The sequence below is a fragment of the Schistocerca gregaria genome, chromosome 8, assembly GCF_023897955.1.
Source record: "Schistocerca gregaria isolate iqSchGreg1 chromosome 8, iqSchGreg1.2, whole genome shotgun sequence".
NCBI lineage: Eukaryota > Metazoa > Arthropoda > Insecta > Orthoptera > Acrididae > Schistocerca > Schistocerca gregaria.
The window spans coordinates 503,420,312-503,440,900 of NC_064927.1; the positions used below are offsets into that span (position 1 = coordinate 503,420,312).

The 20,589-nt window shown below is 43.4% G+C and overlaps 1 protein-coding gene across 1 annotated transcript in view; it reads right to left on the minus strand.

Annotated features, from left to right (window-relative positions):
* LOC126285274 (uncharacterized) overlaps positions 1-20,589 on the minus strand; it is a 63,208-nt gene that overhangs the window by 24,998 nt on the left and 17,621 nt on the right. Inside the window, exons 2-3 of the mRNA XM_049984564.1 lie at positions 16,591-16,681; positions 13,342-13,478 (exon numbers count right to left, since the gene is read on the minus strand). Coding sequence (XP_049840521.1) covers positions 13,342-13,478; positions 16,591-16,681 — 228 coding nt within the window. The remainder of the gene's footprint in view (positions 1-13,341; positions 13,479-16,590; positions 16,682-20,589) is intronic.

Here is a 20,589-nt window from a genome sequence, read left to right on the forward strand (position 1 = left end):
AATATGGCGCTGCGAATGCAAGAATGACGTACAGAAATGTGTCCGTAAGTAATGGATTAGGAACCGGACGGGAGCAGAAAAGTTCAAACAAGTGAGAATGGTGCAAAGTGCCACTGGGGTAAGGCTGTAGTCGATCTGCGTTGCCACTAATATACACTGAGTATCCCCTCTCAAGGTGCAAGTCCTGTGCTTACAGTCCTGGCGTGTGTAAAGGAATTCAGTGCGCAGAAACGGAAGGAAAGGGTTGCCCTAACAGGTGAACTGTAGGTTTCCTTTAACTTACGTCAATCGTCACAAACTTTTTGTTAACAGATTACCGGTTTCGGTCTATAATGACCGTCATCAGATATGCAGCAAAATATGGTAAAAAACGTAAATACACTCGCAGATTGTCTACAGCTTAAAAACAATACATAGATCATAATTAAAAGTACTACTGACAATATGTGCATTTGCGCGCTTTAAGTATGAAGAAGCATACCTGTTTCATAAAAGCAAAGTCCTAATGTACTGCAGCGATAGTCAAATTTTAAATACAGAGTCAGCACCAGCATCGTGTGTTGTTCGTTCACCAGATGTAGCTAATATCGGCATACACTAGTTTTCAATAATTAATTGAACAGCGAAAATAAAGGGGGATACAATAGTTGAAGTCTGTAATGAGCTTATAACGTATAAAAGGCATTACAGTAATAAAAAAACAATAAAAATAGCACGACAAAAGTAAGATTGTTAAAAAGGGGACAAGAATGATAAAATTCAGTGGATGATCCACATTATCTGGTTAATGCAGTCTATGAAATGAACAGAGAAGGAACAAGAACATACTAGAGTCATGCGTAAAACATACGAAAACGAAGTAAATATCTGGGGCATTCAATACTAGGTGAAATTATCAACAAACTATACATTACACAGGCGTGCATCGATTAGCGTAAAACATTGTCAAATAAAGCAAAGTAGGCACTGCGAACAAAGTCACTCTGCCAGTTAAGCCGTTTAGTTTTACTTTATTTTTTGCTTTATAAATTCCGAGCTCCTCCAACAAATTAAGATCACGGCCCTTCTCCAGTCTGTGCAGAATATTTACTTCACATATTTACTTCGCTTTCGTACGTTTTACGCATGGCTCCAGTATGTTAACAGAGGGCGCTGGTGATCTGCACCACTATGCTTTCTTTCACTTGTGGCTCCTTTAGCGATTTGTTTTATGGTTGGTTAAATTTATCCGGTGCACTATCAAAGGTGTTTAATATTTATGTCATTATCTACAATATTGGCACTGGAGCATATGTCAACTACTGTTTCTTAACTCTTCCTCTTTTTAACAATCTTACTTTTGTCGTGTTCTTTTTATTGTTTTTATAGTGTAATGCCTTTTATACGTTATAAGCTCATTACAGACTTCAACTATTGTATCCCCCTTTATTTTCGCTGTTCAATTAATTATTGAGAACTAGTGTATGCCGACATTAGCGACATCTGGTGAACATACAACACACGATGCTGGTGCTGATTCTGCATTTAAAATTTGACTATCGCTGCAGTACATAAGGACTTTGCTTTAATGAAACAGGTATGCCTCTTCATACTTAAAGCGCACAAATGCATATATTGTCAGTAGTACTTTTCATTATGGTCCATGTATTGTTTTAAGCTGTAGACAATCTGCGAGTGTATTTATGTTTTTTCCCATTTTTTGATGCAGATCTGATGACGCTCATTATAGACCGAAACCAGTAGCCTCTGAACAAAATGTTTGTCACCACGTAAATTAAAGGAAACTTATTGTATATACGGGTCACTGTTTTATTCGCGACGATGTCGCAGCTTGTGAGGTGAACTGTAGTTGTGTGCCCTGATTAAACATTAACGATTACTAAGTAGTGACAGGAATTAGCAGCTACTGTAATAACACAAGGGTTACAAATTACGTACTTTTATTGCTATGACTTCAATGACTGCGCAGAACAAACTAGGGTCAAATAGTCATTACAGGATGATGAGCGCATACACACACATAAGCATAGGATAATTGTGAGTCTCTCAGACGGAAAGAACGGGAAAATTTTCATAAAACTGACTGAACAAACAAGAAATCGTGTTAACCGACTGGTAATCGCGGAAATGAAGCGTTGGTGATGATTGTATCTGAAGACTAGTGAGTAAAGAGGAACAGAACCCCAGAGAGAAAAATCCTGGCCGGAAGGTCACCACATTGTCACTGATTAATCAATCTGAACCAACACACCTACCACCCAGTACGAATTTCGTACGCTTTGGCCGCGATACTTACCGGGTGATCAAAAAGTCGGTATAAATTTGAAAACGTAATAAACCACGGAATAATGTAGATAGATAGGTAAAAATTGACACACATGCTTGGAATGACATGGGGCTTTATTAGAACAAAAACAAAGTACTGCTAGACGCGTGAAAGATCTCTTGTGCTCGTCGTTTGGTGATGATCGAGTGCTCAGCCGCCACATTCGTCATGCTTGGCCTCCCAGGTCCCCAGACCTCAGTCCGTGCGATTATTGGCTTTCGCCTTACCTGAAGTCGCAAGTGTTTCGTGATCGACAGACATCTCTAGAGATGCTGAAAGACAACATCCAACGCCAATGCCTCACCATAACTCCGGACATGCTTCACAGTGCTGATCACAACATTATTCCTCGACTAAAGCTATTGTAGTGGACATATTAAGCATATCGTATAAAGAACATCATCTTTGCTTTGTCTTACTTTGTTATGCTAATTATTGCTATTCTGATCAGATGAAGCGCCATCTGTCGGATATTTTTTGAACGTTTGTATTTTTTTGGTTCTAATGAAACCCCATGTCATTCCAAGCATGTGTATCAATTTGTACCTCTCTATCTACATTATTCCGTGATTTATTCAGTTTTCAAATTTATACTGACTCTTTGATCACCCGGTATATCATTTGCGTGATACGAAGTATAGTGAGATCGCACGGAGGGTCGGACGCTAGCATGGCAAAGCCCACCTGCTCGCGAATCTCCTTCTCCACTCACGATGAACAGGACCGTTCTCTGCGCCTCTCGGTGATCAAGTCCATCTACTATGGATCCCAGCGAAGAAGTGCTTACCGTGGCTCCCAGAGAGGAAGTGTCTGATACTTTCCTGCTCCTTCTCGGCGTGAGCACGCCGAAACTGCCATTTTGGCCAATCTGAGACTGCGTACTTTATCTAAACAATCCGAAATATCCTACCACTTTCGTTCTGGAAGGTCCTGTGTCGAATCTTTTGGAACATTCTGAACGCCGACCTTTTCGAACTCCCCTTTCCCGTAACTTGCAATTACCACCCTAATGGACATCACCGTTCCCAAAGATTCATAGTTTGGCGTCCTACCAAAAAATTTTCCGTAGCTGCTCAAGGTGATACATGTCCATCAGCTCTAGACAAAGGGCTCCCCCGTGGAGGTGCCTCGTTGTTATTGCACAACATTACGATGTTATCGTAGGGGACATGCCATTTGTGTGGGCGGTTTGTCGTGCAGATCGACATCTGCATTTATATTCGCCAGCTGCTGAGGTCACGGTGAGCTCGCTGAACTCAGCATTCTTTCTCCAGCGTGCTGATTCTGTCAAAGACGCATGCCCTCCTTTGCCACGGTGAACGCGGGGCTGCTCACAGCACTGAAGCACTACCCCGCCCCTCCCCCGCCAATCAAAATACTTCCTATAAGACTGACATATAATCCCCCTACTCACTATCCTATCACAGGTCGCACATTCCTCACTGATAGTCGAAGTAATTTTGAAAAAATTACGAATAAGTGTAACTTGAAAGACTGTAGAAAGTTTTTGATGGGCTCGAGTTTGGCTGTATGCGACTGAACGACACTAACATGTTTTTAGTTGATGCCGCTGTTTTAGAACTGATTTTCGGGTATACTGACAAAAGAATGAGTTATTAGTCGCTTCGTTTTGAGCGAATTCGTGTCACAAAATATTATTTGTTAGGTTTTTATGCGTTTCTCCGACTCCGGCGGTACCGACCGGCCGCCGCGTCATCCTCGGCCGACAGGTGTTACTGGATAGGCCTGTGGTCAGCACACTCCTCTCATGTGGATACGGAGAGGCCTTTTCAGCCCATTGCTCTGCCGATCGTTGCTTTTTCGTGACGGGGGCCGCAACTGCTCAGCCGAGTGTCTCTTCAACTGTCCTCACAAGGGCCGAGTCCAGCCCGCTTGCCAACAGCGTTCGCCAGACCCTGACGGTCACCCATCCCAGTGCTAGCCAAGCCCGACAGCGCTTAATGTAGATGATCTGACGGGAACCGGCGTTACCACTGCGGCAAGGTCGTTGGCTTTTATACGTTAACAATACATCAAAACTTCAGACGAGATCGTGACTATCGGGATTTCAAATAACGCGTTATCTTTAAGAATACGTACTATAAAACGTTACATTCCCAAGCACAAACAAAATCTACACAATTATCAATGCACATGCCCCTATAAATGAGAATAACAGGAAAACAAAGAAAAAGTGGAGGCCTTTTGGAATCATCTAGCTGTCATTATTCAGAAAATCCAGATAAAAACATCATCACTCTTCTGGGAGATTTTAATGCACAGATTGGTAAAGAAAAAAGATACAAGAAAATACTGCACACAAGAGAACAAACAGAAATGGTGTGAGGCTAATAGAACTTTGCCACGCACACAATTTAATTCTTAAATCCACGGCTTTAAAGAAAATACCACGAAGACAAAAGACATGGATATCTCCAAATCCTAACCTTGGGGAATTTCAAGTTGATCATGTGGCAATCAAGAAGATTTCTAGCTAAGAAATTACGAATGTTAGGGTACTCAGGGGTGCAAACTTGGATTCAGACCACTACCTTTCTAAAATTAAGTTGAAAGTCATCCCAAACAGGAAACGCAGCATGAAACAAATTAAGGGTCGGAAGTATAGCACAGAAAATGTATTAAAGTCAGATGAATTCACAAAAGCAACAGAAACCATTCAGACACAAAGCTGGGGGGGGGGGGGGGGGGGATATCAAGGAAAACTTCATTACTACAGCCGAACGGATAGCAATTAACATAAAAAGTAAAAAAAAAACATGCCTGGTGGTCACTGCAATGTGATGCCCTCATTGAAACAAGAAAACAGACATGGAAAAACTGGCAATCACAGAAAACAGAAGAAAGCAGATTGAATTACATTAGAGTTAGAAAACTGGTAGATAAAAATATAGAAAGGATTAGAAAGACACGTGAAAACAAAACTCTCCTCCACATTGATGAACAATTTAATAAAAAAAACACAAGAAGCTTTTACTGAACTTTCAAACAAAGGTTATCAAGATACAAAGCACCCACCCTCCAATTTCGAGATGTACATGGAACCATCGCTCACAATAACACGGCAAATTGCAAAATACTAGCAGGCTACTTTGAGAAACTCTTGAATTGTGAACCCATCCTTCAAAAATTTGAATCTATCACAAACAACCACGAGAAGCCGGATTCAGAACCACCGACGACTGAAGAACTACAGAAGGTCATTTCAGAACTTAAAAACGACAAGGCGTCCGGAGAAAATCAAATAGTGGCCGAACTATAAAAAAGGCTGACAAAAATGCAGTTACGTCTCTTAAGTGTGTTTTCGATAAAATCTGGAAAGAAGAAGAGACCCCCGCAGAATGGAGAACAGCTCTCATCCACCCTATTCACAAGAAAGGTTTGAAGATTACAGAGGAATATCACTGCTGGATATAACGTGCAAGATTCTTTCTAAAGTCCTTTTGAACAGGTCAGAGCCGCGATTGGACCTGCAAATCGGGGAATACCAGGGAGGTTTTAGAGAGGGTAGATCATGTTCGGAACAAATACTAAACCTCAAAAACATTATGGCATACCAAAAATCAAGGGCGAAGACATACGTAATATCCTTCATTGATTTCAAAAAAGCATATGATTCGACTGATAGAGAATCTCTATTAGCAGTCCTGGAAGAAATGGGTTTGGATAAGAAAACAACTAATATTATAAAAGCGACCCTTACAAATACATTTTCGAAAGTTAAATTTATGGGCGAACTATCGGAACCCTTTGAAATAAAAACGGGAGTGCGACAGGGGGATGGGCTCTCACTGTTGCTGTTCAATTGTGCGCTTGAGAAAGTAGTTAGACAATGGAACACAAATATTAAGAGTGGTGTAACACTGGGTTGCAAAAAGAAGAACGAAGTAAATTGCACTGCTTTTGCAGATGATATGGCCCTGTTTGCTGAAACAATGGAAGAAGCACGGGAGCAAATGCTTGAACTAAAGAAACAAGCACCTAAAATAGGTCTTCTCATCTCCTTTGAAAAAACTAAGATATTCACAAACATCAAGCACACATGTAAATACCTCAAAGTTCAAGAACAGAAGATTGAAATAGTAAAAGAATTCAAATATCTCGGAGAACGGAGTAGTTGGAATGCTGGGGAAAGCGTAGCAATGGAATCCAGAAAAAATAAACTTGAATTGGCCTTCCAACTAACAAAAAATACATACAACAAAAAATTCCTTTCATGGGGGTCCAAAATTACATATTACAAGATAGTGATTAAGCCAGAAGCACTGTATGCAGCAAAAACACTTAACATGAATTTCAGAGGCAAGATGGAGAAACTTGAGCTAAAGGAAAGAAAAATTTTAAGAAAAATCATTGGGCCAAAATTTCAAGACAATAAGATTATATACATCAAAAATGAAACTCTCTACAAGAAAATTGAAAAACTTTCAGATTCTATGCGAAAAAGGAGAATAAATTCTTATAGTCATCTTCTCAGAATGAATTCCAACAGATTAACCAACAAATGTTTGACTTCTTCCGTAACCGAAAAACGAAGCCCAATTGCTTTAAAGAAACTGAGAAAGACCTAGTAGAATTAAAGATATCAGAAAATTCACTTATTGATCGAACAGTTAAATTAATTACTAAAGATGAAAACATGAGGTCCCAAGACAAATCCACACAAAAGTCCAAACCCTTCATCTCGGAAGAGAGAGAAGAAGATCAGAAAGAATGAAGAAATACTGGGCCCTAAGAAAATAACAACGCACAAAGAAATGATTGATCCAGCTTACCGCAAAAAAAGGGTGAAACTAAGAAGAAGAAAACGTTTAGTGTTCACTTTTATAACAAGAATAGACGCTACAGGAAGTATTCAACTCAAAATTAAACTCTGTTTACTCTTAAATGACTACTTTTTCTGCGAGATATACAAGGTGCAGGCTATGTATACAAATACCGATATGTAGTTTTTCCTGTAGCCTGAACAGGGTGTCTCAGGAGAAGTGGTCAGTATTCACAGGTATGAGAGGGACTGTTATACAGAGCAAAAAGGTCTACTATACAAACCTTAAGAGCTAAGAGCTCTCTTTCATCTTCCATACTGTGAAACAAATCTCTTCTACAGAAAGTCTTTTGCTTTAAATATTTTGAGAGGCGGTAATATGGACTAAAATAAGACAAAAATGTCCACTGAAGTTCTTACCTTAAGAGCTATGAGCACTTGTTCATCTTCGCTACTGACAATTCGGGAAGTAGGATCCGATCACGAGCGAAATGCAAACCACAGTGAAACTCCGATTACGCTTTGCACAGATGTGTTGGGCAGTGTCTCTAGTGTGCCTCCGTCGACCGTATCGAGCCGCTCTTTTTAGTTTTGAGTGAACAGTGAGCACTTAAATATGATAGTCTCTCCCGCCACGTGAGAGGGGCCTGGTGAGAGATTACGCCTGTTGTGCAGGACACATAACTGTCACACCGTTCCTCCTTCGTGACAACCCTCGGCCGCATTCTGCGAGGCAATGAAGAAAGCGTTTGATCACCGACAATACATCAATTAATAGCCTCCTGCTGAGCTTCATCTGTGCTCACATGAACTGCTGGCTATAATGACACTGTTTTGGCACAGACAACGAGCTGTAGATCTGCGTAGAGAATTTGCAAAGAAGAACAAGCGGCTGCCTTCTATGACGAGGGTATTGGAAAGTTGGTACGAGAAATGTCTAAGTCGGAGCGATGACTATGTAGAGAAGTGGATGGGAGGGATAGCTAATTGTTGCAAGTCAAACATTTTTCATTTTCACTATGCTTTCCATTTCGCGACCAATCGGAACTTAGTTTCCGAATAGCCATCGTACGTCTCTTCTACTGAAGAAGTGTTCACAATTCTTAAGCTATGCATTTTAGAGGCGATCTTCACTAAACTCTTTTTTGTTTTCAATGATCGTTCCTGTCATATTCCAGAATATTGTCCATTTCTACTGGGACGCCCTGCCTTCAGGGTGATTCTTATTAACGTTTAAAAACCCCTGAAACAACGTAGATGACGCCGAGAGAAATAATTTGATATAAGACCTACAGGTCCACAAATGTCGGGAAATATCCCAAAAGTAGATGACAAATGTCAAGCATGTGATGTCATCAGATGACGTACCTCGCCTCACGTGCAATGCTTGAGGCTATCGTTGTGCCGCATCTGATTGTTCAGAACCAAGTCTGGAATTGACGTCGGTGCTGCCCTGGGCCGTCGTGAGCGACTTCAGCCCGTGGTGCTCAGGGTTTGAGTCTTGCGTCTTGCGGAGAGTACTTGCTTTTTCATTGCGTTAGGACATTATGTTTTTACATTGAGATAAGATTTACTGTTTCATTTACAATCTCCACGGTTTATTGCGAAATACACTGCAACAAAAACGTAGCATATTGCGTCTCAATTAAATGGATGTAAGCTTCAGAAATTCATCGCTATCAGTAAATTACCTACGTCTTATTTACTAAATAAAATCCGTAGACAAAAGAAGGGACAAAAGGAAAGAAACACGAAATAAGAACAGCTTTTGCTTGGTTGCAGCGAGTATAATACTTCTGCAACTTGTACGTTTACAACAGACGATATTTACAAAAGGTGTTTGAAGAAAGAGTAGCCTAGCGGAGGAACGTACAGCAGTGCCCCGTAACAGCGAGGTCTAAATCGACAAGCCCAAGCGCTGCACGTGTGGGGCGGTACTTCATCTGGTGACGGCACAAGTTCAAGATTTGTCATCCACCTTTGGGGTATTTCCCGACATTTGCGGCTCCACGTGTTTCACATCAAATTACTTGTCTCGGCGTTATCTATGTCTCTTCGGGGATCTTTAAGCGTTAATGAGAATTACACTCTATGTGCGTCTCAGTAGATGGCCACCTTGGATTGCCTGACTGTGCTGCAGATTAACGTCGTATAATGGAAGAAATTAATAGAGCTAGTTGGGAAATATGCCTGCAAAGCAATTACAAATAAACTGAAATAATGTATAAGGGATGTTTTGGAAACAAAGTATTACTCTGTAATAATTGAGTCAAAGCACCAGTAGATTTGCTTATTTATTGAGGGCAGATAAAAAAGATGACTGGATGGACAGCAAAACAAATGAACGGAAGAGTAAAATTGGCGTTCTAGCAGTGACGCTCGGACATTTAACGCGAGAACACTTCCAAAGTTATTGAATGCTGCTGAGTGATGCATCTTGGAAATACCAAGAACAGATAGGAAAACAAATGAAATGGATCTGGGAACAGACTCGGGTGGAGTATATAACAAGCACAACAGGAATGAAACTGAAATGAAGGTGAGGGGTACTTGTAGCCAGGCGAGTGTGCGCTAAGTAGTCCACGGAAGTTGTCAACTGGATTACAACAGGTATCAAAAGACAGAGACCACGAGCTAATGTAAGGGGGCTGGAGGAAACTGGAAAATATGCAGTAGTGACATGGATACTAAAACATAAACATCGTAATCTGTCGAAGACCGCCAGTGCATGTCGAATGACAGAAGCAGCTGCTTATGCTACTGTTGACGATGATCATATTCATGATTTTGATGGTGATGCTGGAAATCATGATGCAGAAGTCTGCTGGCTTTCGTGGCATCGGTACGTGTATGACACGTTTGTTGTATAGTCACACAGTAAAGAAAAGCTACATAGATTTTACCACTTCCTAAACAACTCATCTGAAATTCAACTTCGGAGTGGGGATAATGAGATTAGCTTCCCGTTCCTGTATGTGTCAATCTATAGAAGTCCGGACAATACCCTAAGCTACAGAGCTTTCAGGAAGTTTACCAACATACACAAGTATGTCATCTGACAAAAAATGCGAAGCACCCAGAATTATCAGTATAACTTCGACTCGTGCACGCCAGCGGCAGCTGTGTAAGTGATTAGAGTTTCAGTTCTCTGTCACATGTAGAACGAACACAGAATTAGCGTTGTTCGTGTTTAGTGTTGTTACCGGGCATGGAATGATATGTAAGCCGCATGAACAGCGTGAGGTGTGAAAGACACAGAGATGCCACTTACTCGTGTGAGACAGCGTTATCAGCATTTGGCACAGTTCGAAGGCTGGCCTCATCGTGGGTCCCGATTTGGCTGTCCCGTCTAATACTGCAATATCCAGATTCGTGGGGCATTCGAATATGGCAGCAGCCCGATGCCGGACAGAATCGAATGGTGAGGGCACACATACTCGTCCTCAGGCTTCTGTTGGACAAAATCTGACCATCGTAAATGATGACCGCCACGCTGTGCACCGAGCACGTCGTAGCGCCCTCAGCCATCAGGGATCAGGTAATGGACTGCCAGCAACATTCTGTGTCATCCTGCACCGTACATCAGCCGGACTAGGAAAATGTCATCCCAGGCGTAGGCTGCCGTTACGGTGCTGCCGTGACCAGGCAGCACGGCTGATGCCACACCGTGTTTAGTGATGAATCGTCGTCCTTCACCACCCTAGATAACCACCGTCGGTGACCTGAGCAGACGACCCATTCTTCCAGTGCTTTGCAGAGGCACAGCGGTGCTGACCCCCTGCTGCCACGGTGTGGGGAGCCATCGGGTATGACTCCATGTCTCGGCTGGTAGAGAATAAGCCACAACGCTGACGGCACAGGTGGATTTCGTAATGACCGAAACAGCATGGCATGCGCTCTCGAGCGATGAAGTTTCGTCTCGTTTCCTCCACCCCTCCTGCGTGCTTCATTTTTCTGTGAGGCAATGTATTTTAGACTTCACTTCGCACCACCACACAGTCCTGAACACTGTCTTCGGATTCATTCTGCATTACAGACAATAAGAGACACCAGTCAGAGGGAAATGTTGATGGCCGACGGCTGTGATGGCCTTTCCATAAATAGGACCTTCGCCCGAAGCAGTAATTGTAATGCAAACAAGAAGACCGAAGAAACTACCTTTGTTAAGTTAACGTTTGTTACCACGCTAACTGGCAGAATGGACAAAAACCTCCTTCAGAAAAGTGGTATAAACAATACATTCATAAGGCAATACGAAATAAGAGACTTTCTCCAACCTACAACTGACGTGGCCCATCTCCTACACATTGCAGGAGTCTATGAAGTGACGTGTGCTTGTGGCAAAGTATGTATAGGAGATGCGAGGAGAACAATAAAAACACGTTAGAAGGCACGAACGGCACCAAACTCTGTGGTAGTGAAGCACCAAGAAGAGTTTGGGTGTTAGTCAAAGAGAGTAATATGCATAGAAGGAAAGCCCGAGAGGTCTTCGGAATCTCAAAAAAATTTGGACAACTGCAACTGAGACGACGGCTACTACCTTCCTGCTTCGTGGCTAGCCGCTGTCGAGGAAACAAATTCGCAGCCACACCAAGCGCGGAATTAAGCAACTGCCGGAAAAGAACCTCAGGAACACGACATCAATAACATTTCCCGGCCGCGGTGGCCGAGCGGCTCTAGGGGCTACAGTGTGGAACCGCGGGACCGCTGCGCCTCGGGCACGGATGTGTGTGATGTCCTTAGGTTAGTTAGGTTTAGGTAGTTCTACGTTCTAGGGGACTGATGACCTCAGAAGTTAAGTCCTATAGTGCTCAGAGCCATAAATAATAGTTTCATAACATTCCCCATGTCTCTCGTTTCCTCTTATCAGCTACCCAATGACCGCAACCCGCCAGTGGAGAGGCCATTAACTGTGATTCTCCAAGAAAGCGCAAGAAAGCAGTTTTTTTTTTTTTTTTAAGTGGAGGCGACACTGTGAGAGTTGGCAATACTCTCTTAGGATTTGAGCATACACAAGCTGTGGAATGTAAGATATTGTTGTCTCGCTTCGCAGTGCACGGATTAGTTAGCGGCAGTTTGGAGGCCAGTGTAGGAGCCCGCCTGCTGGGGTGCGCACGTGTTTGGCGAGGGGTCGTCGCCGAGCTGCCGTACTGCCGTGTCCGCCAGCAGCGACACACGATTTCGTACTGCGTTGATATTTTTTATAATTTGCAGCGCGCTTATTAATTTAAAGGAAAGGGTTTGTGTATGTGCGTAGCAGCAGACGGTAATTTTGATAATGATAGGAGTTGAATTCTTAAGGGAAAGCATTGTTAGATTAAGTATTGGTTTTTGTCATTGATTTCTTTTGTAATCGTCAGGGAATTGTTTCACTATGCATTTAACTAAGAAGTATTTCAGTCTAAGAGCTTGATTAATTTGTAATATTGCTTTAATGCCACTGGAGGTAGATTTACAAACGAAGCGATTGTTCAAAGAGCTTCTAGCGTTTTGTTAATTGAATGAGAAAGAATCGCTTTCAGAATATAGTTTTGGGAAAAAAGAATTACTTGTTTGGGTTATCATTTATCGATTTTAGATTTGACCAAACACTTTCTCTTGAATGATGTGTAGTTGCAGTAAGCAGCAGCAGCCGCAGCAACAGCAGGAGCCGCCATACAGAACGTGCATCGCACTCAGCATGAATAATAGGTTTTTTTTAAATGATGGAATGCAGCAGATCAAGCAGTGGCAGCAGGAAGACCAAGTAAGTTATTTGTTGCGCACAAGACCAATTGGAAAAATAATAAAGTTTAGGCGATGTCTGTAATAGTAAAGTTAACAAGAGTACAAGCACGAGATTTTCTGTAGAAAACAGGAGATAAGAAGAAAGAGCTCGCGACTTTCAGCTGTTTTTCCGACAGTGTTCAGCCACGGGGAAACACCAGAAGAATCCTAAAAGGAGGTCCAGCAGAGTGGCTGAAATGCTTAGTATTCTAGAATGGGTTTATGACACGAGCTAGTAACTCAGTAGATGTTTACCAGAAATTCTCATAATGATGACGATGGAAATGGTGTCGGCGGCAGACCTGTGGAACATTACACACTTTCTTGGACGTTCATAGTAGTGGTTGTTTGAATCCCCAGCCATCGAGCAGGAGTGATGCAACCCGCTACTGGCTGACAGACATCGGCGGGCAGACGCACATTTCCAGCTGGCTACGCTCCTGCCGGCTGTCTCTGTGGCACTCACCGCTGCGCAGCATCCTGTTGAAGGTGTCGTCCGGCCCGCCGCCGAAGTCATGCACCAGCACCTTGAGCGCCAGCCCGTACAGCCGCACCGAGCCCGCCGTAGACTCGTCCACCTCCTTCGGGGGCCGGTCCGGATTCCTGCACGAGCCAGCGCCTCATTTACCGCTAATAATTAAACTCACGTCACTTACCTTACGCTTTGACCGTTCTAGTCCTAGCATTACATTTATCAATTCTATATTCATAACGGGATAATAATTTTATTTTTTTAGATGAATGGAAAGAGGAAAGAATGCCAACTGGAAACTCTCACTGCATTTGTAATCCTTGAAAAGGCTTTGAGACTGTACTGAGGTACACGAACAGATGTACGTTATGGAAGCACGTGGAGAAAGTGGGATATCTCATCACTTTACCTTCGTTGTTGAAAAGTTTGTATGATGTGGCTTGTACGAGAATGCAAAACAAAACGACTTACTCTAATACCAGGACGCTTTAAGACAAAGAAACACGCACCACGAAAGAACTATCTGATTGACTGGTGTAGAACTATCTTCAATGGTGAGTCCTGCTTCCAACGGAACCCCGATCACCAGCGAAGACGTGTCTGGAGGCGACCCGTAAACCTGTGCGATAGCAACCTGACTGTCTTCCGCCATGCGGCATACGGTCCGACAGCCAGAAGTGGAGGTCTGCGCTGGCATTTGTTTACACAGCAAGACCCCCTCGGTTGTCATCTGTGGCACCCACACAGCACAGCGGTGCCTCGACGATATTCTGCGCAACGTTTCGTTGCCCTTCATAGCGAGCGATCCTGGGCTCGCATTTCAACAAAATGCCTGCCTGCCTGCAGCGAGAGTTTTTACTGCTTCTCTTCGCGCAGTGGTGGCCAACAAGGTAGCGGGATCTCTCCGCAATTAAGAACATTTGGAGCATTATGGCTAGAGCCCTCCAACCACCTCGGAGTTTTGACGATCTAACGCTTCAGTTGGGCAGAATTTGGCACGATATCCCTCAGGAGGAAATCGAAAAACTGTATCAATCAGTGTCAAGCCGAATAATTGCTTGCATAGGAGCCAAAGCTGCACCAACGCATTATTCATTTGCTCACTTAGTGAAACTCTTCCTCTTCAATATCTCATTCCATTCTTCTCTAATCGTACTCATTTGTGTGCCTGTACATATACATAACATATACCGATTTCCGTCCCATTCGGATAATTCCTTAGTGGTAAACCTTTTTTATAGTGTATTTATAGCGTATTTATACGACATTATGTGCTCCACTTGTTCGCCACTTAGTTTGTAATAGTGTGCTATCGGGATCTTTCTTGATTCTAGAGACATACTCTTGCATTTATCCACGTTTTAAGAGAATTTCCATTCATTACACTGCTTGAAAATTTTGTGCAAGCCTTTCTTACCACCTACAAACGGCGATACGTGCCTGTAGTTATTAGTAACTGCAACGAACAAACTGATAGTGCTCCCGATCCAGATTGATAAGTTGTGTATGCATCTCGATAACGTTGGAGTTGCTGTCACGCTTCCTTGGGCCTCACTCTGTCTCTGTTGAACAAACCCCCTCCAGTATTATGTACTGCATTGCATTAGTCGTCGCATATTCGTCGGTGCAATCGTATTTGTGTGAACACACCGTATTGTGGTATCTTCGTACTAACTGGCGATGTGGAGCAGTGTCAGCCGGCTCTCTGGAATCTACAGAAGTGGGACTCTCTCTCTTCACATGTTGCTACCCTCAGGAAGACATCCAGTGTGAATAAAGCAAATTGCGTTTCACATGAATGGATCTTTTCTTGCATCCCTGCTGACTGCTCAAGTAAATCTCCTTGTTTCTACAGGAACAATATTTGGTCTCTGAAATGTACCACAGACAGGCATCAGCGGTATTGGTCAGTAATTCTGTACATCCGTTCTTTCACCCTTTCTGTAGACAGGAGCTAGCAGCGCTTTTTTTCAGTTACACGGTACGAGCTCAGGTAGAGGCTGGTACCACATATTATTCCACATAAAATCTAACTGGGATTCCGCCAGGCCCTGGACACTTCTTTTCTCTAAGTAGTCTCAACTTTTTTCCAGTGCTGAGTATGCTTACATAAACATCTCTCATTCTTGAGTCTAGTAGTTTGCCCATTTGTGAATACATTTTCAAATTAGAACTTTAACATTTCTCCACTCTATTTTCTGCTTTCAGTTTCAACAGCAGACGGAGCCATGAGAGAGTAAACGGAAGGCTTGGATACCTGCACAAGCTTCACAAGCTGCTACATTTACATCAGTTATTCTAAATGGCGTTCCCAACGTCAGCGCAGTCGTAGCATCGTACAAAGGTTAGTCTCAACCTTCTCATTCCCTGTTGTCATTTCGAAGGTGTCGCAGGCAGCGAGAATTCTTGCCAGAAGATGCTCTTCAGTCTCGGTAGGCGCCTCGCACACAAGGCTTTCCGCGCGGCCCCACGAAGGAATAAAAAGCGGTGTGAGATCAGGTGAGCGTGCTGGCCACGAAACAGGACCCTCCAGTCTACCCACTTTTCATTAGATATCTGACCCAGGTGTTCACTAAACCTCAGTCCAAAGTGAAGTGGGAGTCCATCATGTTGGAACCGTTGACAGATAGCAGGTGGGATACGTTCCAGGGACCTGGGTAGTAACCACCACACGTATTCCAGTGTCAAGTTATCACAACGATTTTCTCGAGAATGAATTCGAAAATTGCGGTTGTGGCTTCGCGTTAGCAAATGAAAATCTGTGCCGGATCGCGAGCCTTGTTTTATCCGAGCAGCTCCGCCCAGTTCTCCATCTGCCCTGATGCCTCCACTGCCTTGTGCTCGCACCCCTCCTGCACGCGTGCACCGAGAGCCCATGTAGTTAAGCCGGAAGCTCGCGACAACCGGGCAACCAGGTTGGAGATCAACGTCTGCACAAATTTGTTTCCAAATATTCTACGGCTGATACGGAAACACAGTCGCAATTTAGGAGTTGATTCTTAATTTAATACGATTGTTGATCGTCTCAAACTGTACAACAGAACGATTTTAGTGTCTCACTTTCGACCGGCTCGTTTCTGGACCAGGGCCCCTAATCTCACATCGATACATTTACCCTTCTCCATCGGCCCTCGAAGTTTGTAACATCAAGACGGAACCCGGTTGTATAAAATTACAAAGAACGAATCAGAAGATGAATCCAGGAAGTAATGAGACCACAAAGTGGTGGGGAGCGCGACTCACCCGGGCATGTAGAGGTGGTAGGTGACGTTAGCGCTGGGGCACTCGTACAGCGGCTCCGGGCAGGGGGCCGCCTTGCCGCTGTCTGCCGCGCCTGAAACACCACGCATCACAGCTGTCACCAAGAAGACAGTCATCCGCAGGATACTTCACGCATCTCGCTCTCATAACGGTCTCAGTTCTACGATGAAGGGAGGCCACAAGTTTCTTCAGAAATACCATATCAAGGGGAAGCCACGCACTGATGATTAGGTTGAGAACGCATGAATCTCTGTTGAGTGAATGCCGCCTTTAGAATCTGAAGACGGTCGTCGTACGGCCGAAACCGGTTATGACTGAGTCATAAACATGTGATTGCGTCTGTAAATGAACAAAAAAATTACAAGAGAATCAATCACGCACTCCATAGACAAAACGTTTTTTTTTTTCCGAAATGATGTGTGCTAATCTTCACTCGCTGTTATAAATAGCGCAGACATTTTATACATGTGCCTTTACACCCCCGGGTGTTGCGCCTCTTTGCCTTGCCCCACACCTAAGTAGAAGCACTCTTCCTCAACGTGCGGGCACGACAGATCCCGTTCATTCCTACACAGAATCGCACAGGCCACCCCAGTCATCGAACTGCAGATGCTGGTTAAGTCCGCCTGACGGACTGTCCTGAGGCCTGGTGGTTTGTTTGCCAACATTCCTTTTAAGGCTTACTGTGAGCTACAAAACATTTCCTACATTATTGACATCTGCAATGAACGGATCAAAATTTGCAAGTTTGTGTATTTTATTTATCTCTCAAAACTTGTAATCGTAATGATAAATTCTAAACACGACAAAAATTTAAATTAAGAAAAAAGGTAACAATTATCATATCAAGTCTTTCTAGAATGAATGCATATTTTTTATATACTTCGAGATCTCGCAGTCTTAAGCATTAGAAGGAGTCTGAAAACTCTTGACATTTTATTGTTGATCATATACCGTTGATGTTCCTGAGACATATTGAGTCTCACTTTTATCTACGATAATGACATTGGGTGAAGCAATGAATTAGAGCCGTAGCTCTGACGAATTCTATTCACTGGCCAAGCCGGATGTGTTGCCAGTTGACTTTTGTGAATCGCAGTGGGGATCAGCTTCTGCAGTGAATTTACGACGTACGACGACTGGCCGGCGGCCAACAACAAATGCCAGGCATTAGATGTACGATTTCCGATTACTTTTGCAAAACAAAAACTACCTTATTGATGTACATTTCTAGCAGAGGTTTTGGTCTTTATTTCCTCTATCGACGCAAACAATTCATGAATCAAAGCGGCTCGTAAAGGATGTAGGATGGCTTCGGCGCATCAAGGATCCCAGAGCCCCTCCTCTTCAGCAGTCATTCATCCGAAGTACGGACGAAGGGTTTTATTTTGTTCAGGTTTGCCGTTGTTGTTTACGGACTCATCTTGTTGCTGAGGAACTGTAGAGACTTATTTAACTTCATTCTATCCTTCATAATCCACAGAATCAGCTAGCCGATAACACCGTTCACATTGCTTTTTTTTTTCGTTGGGCTACTCGACCAGTGTCCTAACACCATGAGAAATTAGAATGCGTGCGAAAACCTGAACCCTTTGCCGGTGAGACGCAGTGAGACAAAGAGCGCACCACAGATGCGCGTGTCTGCCCCGGAACGGCGAGACTCCTGCGCACAGGTGCGAGCCACCAGTGTGTCGGCCTCTTTGCCTCTTCGTGCGACAGCTGCACGCATCTACTGCGCGCGGGAAATTGCACAGACGTAAACGCATCTCAGGGAATTAAGATCGCGTGATTTAGCCGGATAGTCGAGTGCGACAGGTTGTCTCGGTGTTTGTCAAACCAGGGGCGTATGCCTGCAGCCACGTAAGCACGGCTGTTGTCATCTTGGAAGACAAAAGTATCCGTAGCATACTCATCGTGAACATCATAGGAGCCAAGGCAGTACTTAGTCACCAAGAGCCTTGAAATAAACATCCAGGTTCATGTTCACGTTAACCAGAATGAATGAGCCACTCCATGGTACAAGATATCACAGAACCATCTCCAAATACAGAGTGGCCCAAAAAAATGTATGCGCCGCTTGGGTGCTGATGCCTTTGGAACTAACTAACAGAAACGTTTCATCTTCGTTGAAATCATGTAGATCAAGTTATTGAAATCAGTCTAGGTATTTGACTTGGTCGCGATTAACATCCATACACAAGCTATACTACTGAACTGCTGCACAAACTCCCGCCTGAAACCTGTCCAGTCGGTTACCTGCACAGGGAAGTTCGATGCATACTTTAAGTTCACCCAGTGTGTCCGGTTGTTGTCGAAAATTACGTCCTATAGGCTTTCTCGTAGATGAAGGTCCAGAGGCGTTAAGTCTGGAGAACATTGTGGTGGCTCGACAACCTCTCTTCGGTCTATCCACTTTGGGTGTAGACTTTCGTTGCGGTACTCCCTGTCATGATTATGGCAGTACGGTAGGGCTCCATCTTGTTTAAAGTAAAATCTTTCGTTCTTATACAACTCACAGATGGCAGGTAAAATGGATGTCTGAAGCTTCTGTAGGTACACCTCACCGGTAACTCTACCTACAAGGAAGAACGGCCTTGATTAACCCACATCATACATTCACTCCCGATAAATTCACGGCTCTCTTTTACTGTACCATCGAGCTAAATTGGCAAAAATCAGACAACAAAATCATCTCTGCAAAAAATTTATTGTTGTCCATTAGGCCAGTAAACCACATGTAATATTACGTTCTACGGTCTGTATCGTCCTCCAACATGCGCTGAATACTTGAGGGACTCACCCTGGTTTCACGGCCACACTGCCTCGCAGATTTCTGTGTCGAGCGTGCGAATTGTTGTAACATAGCGCCGGAGCTCGCTGGACTTGTTGCCGTCACAGATCGTGCAAAACATTCGTGTCATCTTAAACACTGCCTCTAACTTCACATTTGTCTCGAACGCGCGCACTTGTCACACGTGCCTGTGGCTCTGGATCTCATTTGGTGATTAGCGTTTAATCTCATCAACGTTGTCGCACTTAATGTAGCTCTTCAAAACTGCCTTACTTTCATCGAATGTTAGCGTTGCACCATCCACGTTTACTCACGTAACTGACAGTAAAACCAACCAACGCTTATTTGGCTACTGTTACGCAACCCAAAGAAAAGAAGAAACGCTTATGTGGCGACTATGACATACATTCCGTTCCACAAGAAAGTGTAGCCATAATTTTAAATGTAACTTCCGCAGCGACATCTCTGGTAGTGGTCTCGAATCCGTAATCAATGAGCTTATGCACAGCGTATAGACAAACAGTGCGAGAGTTGAATGTTTCGTTTTCTCGATTGCAGTTTATAATGAGACCAAAGTGTCTGAAACGTCACGAGTCAGTGTTCTTTGTAAATCATCCAAAGGGACCAATGCTTTCATATACAGCCGCCGATAAACTTCTTAGAAAACCAAAGATATTCATTGCAAAGTGGCTGAAACGATATTTAGAGCTTGAAAGCGTGGATGAGGGCTAACGTGCGCGATGTGACTCTTTGCACTCATTTATAGCCAATTTAAACGCAGATAAAATTTACAATATTTATAAAAAATGCCTTCTGAGGTCCGTTAAGAAGCTATTTGGTTCGAACGAGACAAACTGGGTGCTTAAAGAGGATAACGATCCCAAACATCGCAGCAGTCTCCGTACAGCGTGGAAATAAGAAAATAGGGTTTCCACGATGGATTGGCCTGTAATGTCTCCGGATGCAAATCCGATCGCAAATGTTTGGTCGTATAAAGCTTAAAGGAAAGCCAATATATGCTTTGAAGCAGCTTTCATATAAAGTCAGGACGATGTGGAGATCGTTACCGAGAGAATATGCAGAAAATCTCGTGAAAACCATGCCAAAAAGGTGTCAAGCTATAATAGATAATAGCGACGATTGGATTAACTATTAGGTAATTGTGCAATAGGTTGGTTGGGTTGTTGTAG